This window comes from Entelurus aequoreus, linkage group LG08 (assembly GCF_033978785.1).
Source record: "Entelurus aequoreus isolate RoL-2023_Sb linkage group LG08, RoL_Eaeq_v1.1, whole genome shotgun sequence".
Classification (NCBI taxonomy): domain Eukaryota; kingdom Metazoa; phylum Chordata; class Actinopteri; order Syngnathiformes; family Syngnathidae; genus Entelurus; species Entelurus aequoreus.
This window is the reverse complement of record NC_084738.1, coordinates 23870220-23872719: the sequence shown is the minus strand read 5'-3', so window position 1 is coordinate 23872719 and position 2500 is coordinate 23870220. Positions and strand designations below refer to the sequence as shown.

Here is a 2500-nt window from a genome sequence, read left to right as displayed (position 1 = left end):
ATGGGACGAGAAGTACTTCCCCGGCTGGAAGTGCGCCGGGGGCTGCACGGAGCCGTGGCCGCCTGACGCCATCTGAGACGCGGCGCCGTGAGCCAACGCGCTCCGCTCGGTCAGGAGGTGGTGCGGGGGAGCGAAATCACGGCTTTCCATCCGGCCGATAAGCGATAAATCCCAAAATCCCGACGTAAAATCCCGAGGCACCGAAGGTCTGCAGGCGCCGAGATGCAAAAAAAAAAAATAATCCCCCTTTTATGAACTTCGGGATCCCCGCGCGTTGTGCGGAGCTGGAGTTAGGCGGGGCGCAGGAGAGTGAGTCCCCGTCATCTCCTGCAGGAGACAGGAGAGGAGACACGTCAACGCGCTGACAAGAATGAGCCGAGCTGGGATGGAGTCGTGCAGAAAAGACACACGCACGCACGCACGCACACACACACACTCACACACACACACAGTCACACACACACACACACAAACGGTAAACAACAACAAATGCGTTGTCTGCACTTTCCAAAAAAATTGCGTCATATGCACATTTTATCTTCATTTGCAGTGTTACTGTATAAAATGTGATTTACTCCATACATCCAAGCTCTATTTTGGCTTGCCTCCCTTGGTCTTGTGACCAACCCACGCACGCGCACACACACACACGAGCTAAAAAAAAAAAAAAAAAGAGAGAGAGAGAGAAAAAAGTAGCAGCAAATCATACACACATCATGTAAATAATGACTGATCAGACTTCTTCATCTAGAAGCCTGCATGCAAATATATCAAAAATCACGTGGACAAGCAGTCGTTTTGTGACCATTGTTCTGCAAAAATTGCACAATTTACTTGTCACCAAATCTCATTTGTCGATAAAAGATGAGCGCGTTCGAATGAAGACATTTTTTGTATGACTTATTCAAGTTTGGACTTTTTTTTTTTTTTCACCCATTCGTGTAACTTACTTTTTCTCTTACAGGTGACGTCACTATTCACTAGTTTCTCATAAATGAAACAACAACTTGTATTTGGTGCGTGTGCGTGTAATCACAAATCAAATCACCATTACGCCGCGTGGGCGCGAGAAAGCGTGGCAATAAACACGTGAAATAGAAAGAAAAAACCACCAACTTTATATATATGCCTTATAGCCCGGGTCATTTACTTAAATAGGGCTCCATGTGACGCAGCAAGAGTCATCTATTGGGCCTTTAAAGGTGCATACACAGAGCTGCTGGGGGAAGGAACAAAGGACAGAAATATGCTCCACTGGAGCACAGATTTTTATGAATAAGAATGTTAAACCAAAAAACATGCATTTTGTATGCAGAGTCGTGAAGAGCGTTAATGTGGAAGTTGCAATAATGCAAACTAAATGCATGCATTTTGCATGCAAACACATGTAACTTGATGGGGTGCAGAAAGTATTAATAAATGTGTGTTATTACCCAGAAGAAATAGATGCAATTTACTGCTGTGCATATATGACAAATTCTGTAAAGGAGTGTTAAAAAGGAGCAAAATGGACTCTCCGTGGGAAGAAACAATGGTCTTTCTCCACGGGACAGCGATCATAACAACTCTGCTCTGACATGGCTCTATACATATATATTTTTTTCTCCCCTCCTTTCTCCTGAGCCGTAAACACACACGTCGTCGTGTTTACATTGGACGTAAACAGACAGCCACTCAGGCTATACATTTAACAGCCTGCATCTAAAAGTAGGGAGTTATTGCACGCCACGCAAACACCACGGCGCGAGTTGAGGGGAAAATGACGATTTGGAAGCGATGTAGTGCGTGCGCATACACGTGCGTGTCAGTATGTTTAGGCGTGTGTGTGTGTGTGTGTGTGTGTGTGTGTGTGTGTGTGTGTGTGTGTGTGTGTGTGTGTGTGTGTGTGTGTGTGTGTGTGTGTGTGTGTGTGTGTGTGTGTGTGTGTGTGTGTGTGTGTGTAAGATTCACTGGACCCCGGACTGCGTACACACGACTGCTCCACGCACGATGGGTCAAACCAGCCAAATAAATGAAACAACAACGATGTAAAAAGACGACAAAAAGTGACAACATGTGGATCTGATACGCATTGCATTCATTGGAAAAACATCAGCAAAATCCCAATTTTATGAACAAAACCCGACAGAAATGCATGACATCGCGAAGTTAAAATGCAATCCGCATTATGGAGACACAATGGAGTCGAGTTAATGCAGTATATACCCAGGATATTCAAACCAGCATATTAAATCCCGGAGCTGAAGATACCGGCTAAACAAGATAGACAAGCCCAGCCGAGACGCATTGACGCCCGGCGTCAGGCACAGCCTTCATGCCGAGCTAGGAGGTTGCTATTTGGGGGTAGGATTTATCTTGGGAAGGGACTACAGGGGACACGGTTTCTCACACACAATAAGGTCAAAAATATATCAAACAAATAGTAATTACTTTTTAAATGAACTGAATGTGGAAATAAGTGGGAAATAAGTGACCGTTGGGGGCGGTGGGAGAAACCATA

General features: G+C 45.1%; 1 protein-coding gene across 4 annotated transcripts in view; it reads right to left on the bottom strand.

The window, feature by feature from the left end:
- bahcc1b (BAH domain and coiled-coil containing 1b) overlaps nucleotides 1–2500 on the bottom strand; it is a 209877-nt gene that overhangs the window by 106770 nt on the left and 100607 nt on the right. For 3 of the 4 annotated variants that reach the window (XM_062056041.1, XM_062056039.1, XM_062056040.1), the window contains one exon: nucleotides 1–327. This exon is cut by the window's left edge and continues 22 nt beyond it. The exons of the other annotated variant lie outside the window; for it this stretch is intronic. In XM_062056041.1, the coding sequence (XP_061912025.1) occupies nucleotides 1–150 (150 nt within the window). In that variant the 5' untranslated portion in view covers nucleotides 151–327. The remainder of the gene's footprint in view (nucleotides 328–2500) is intronic. 4 annotated transcript variants of the gene reach the window in all.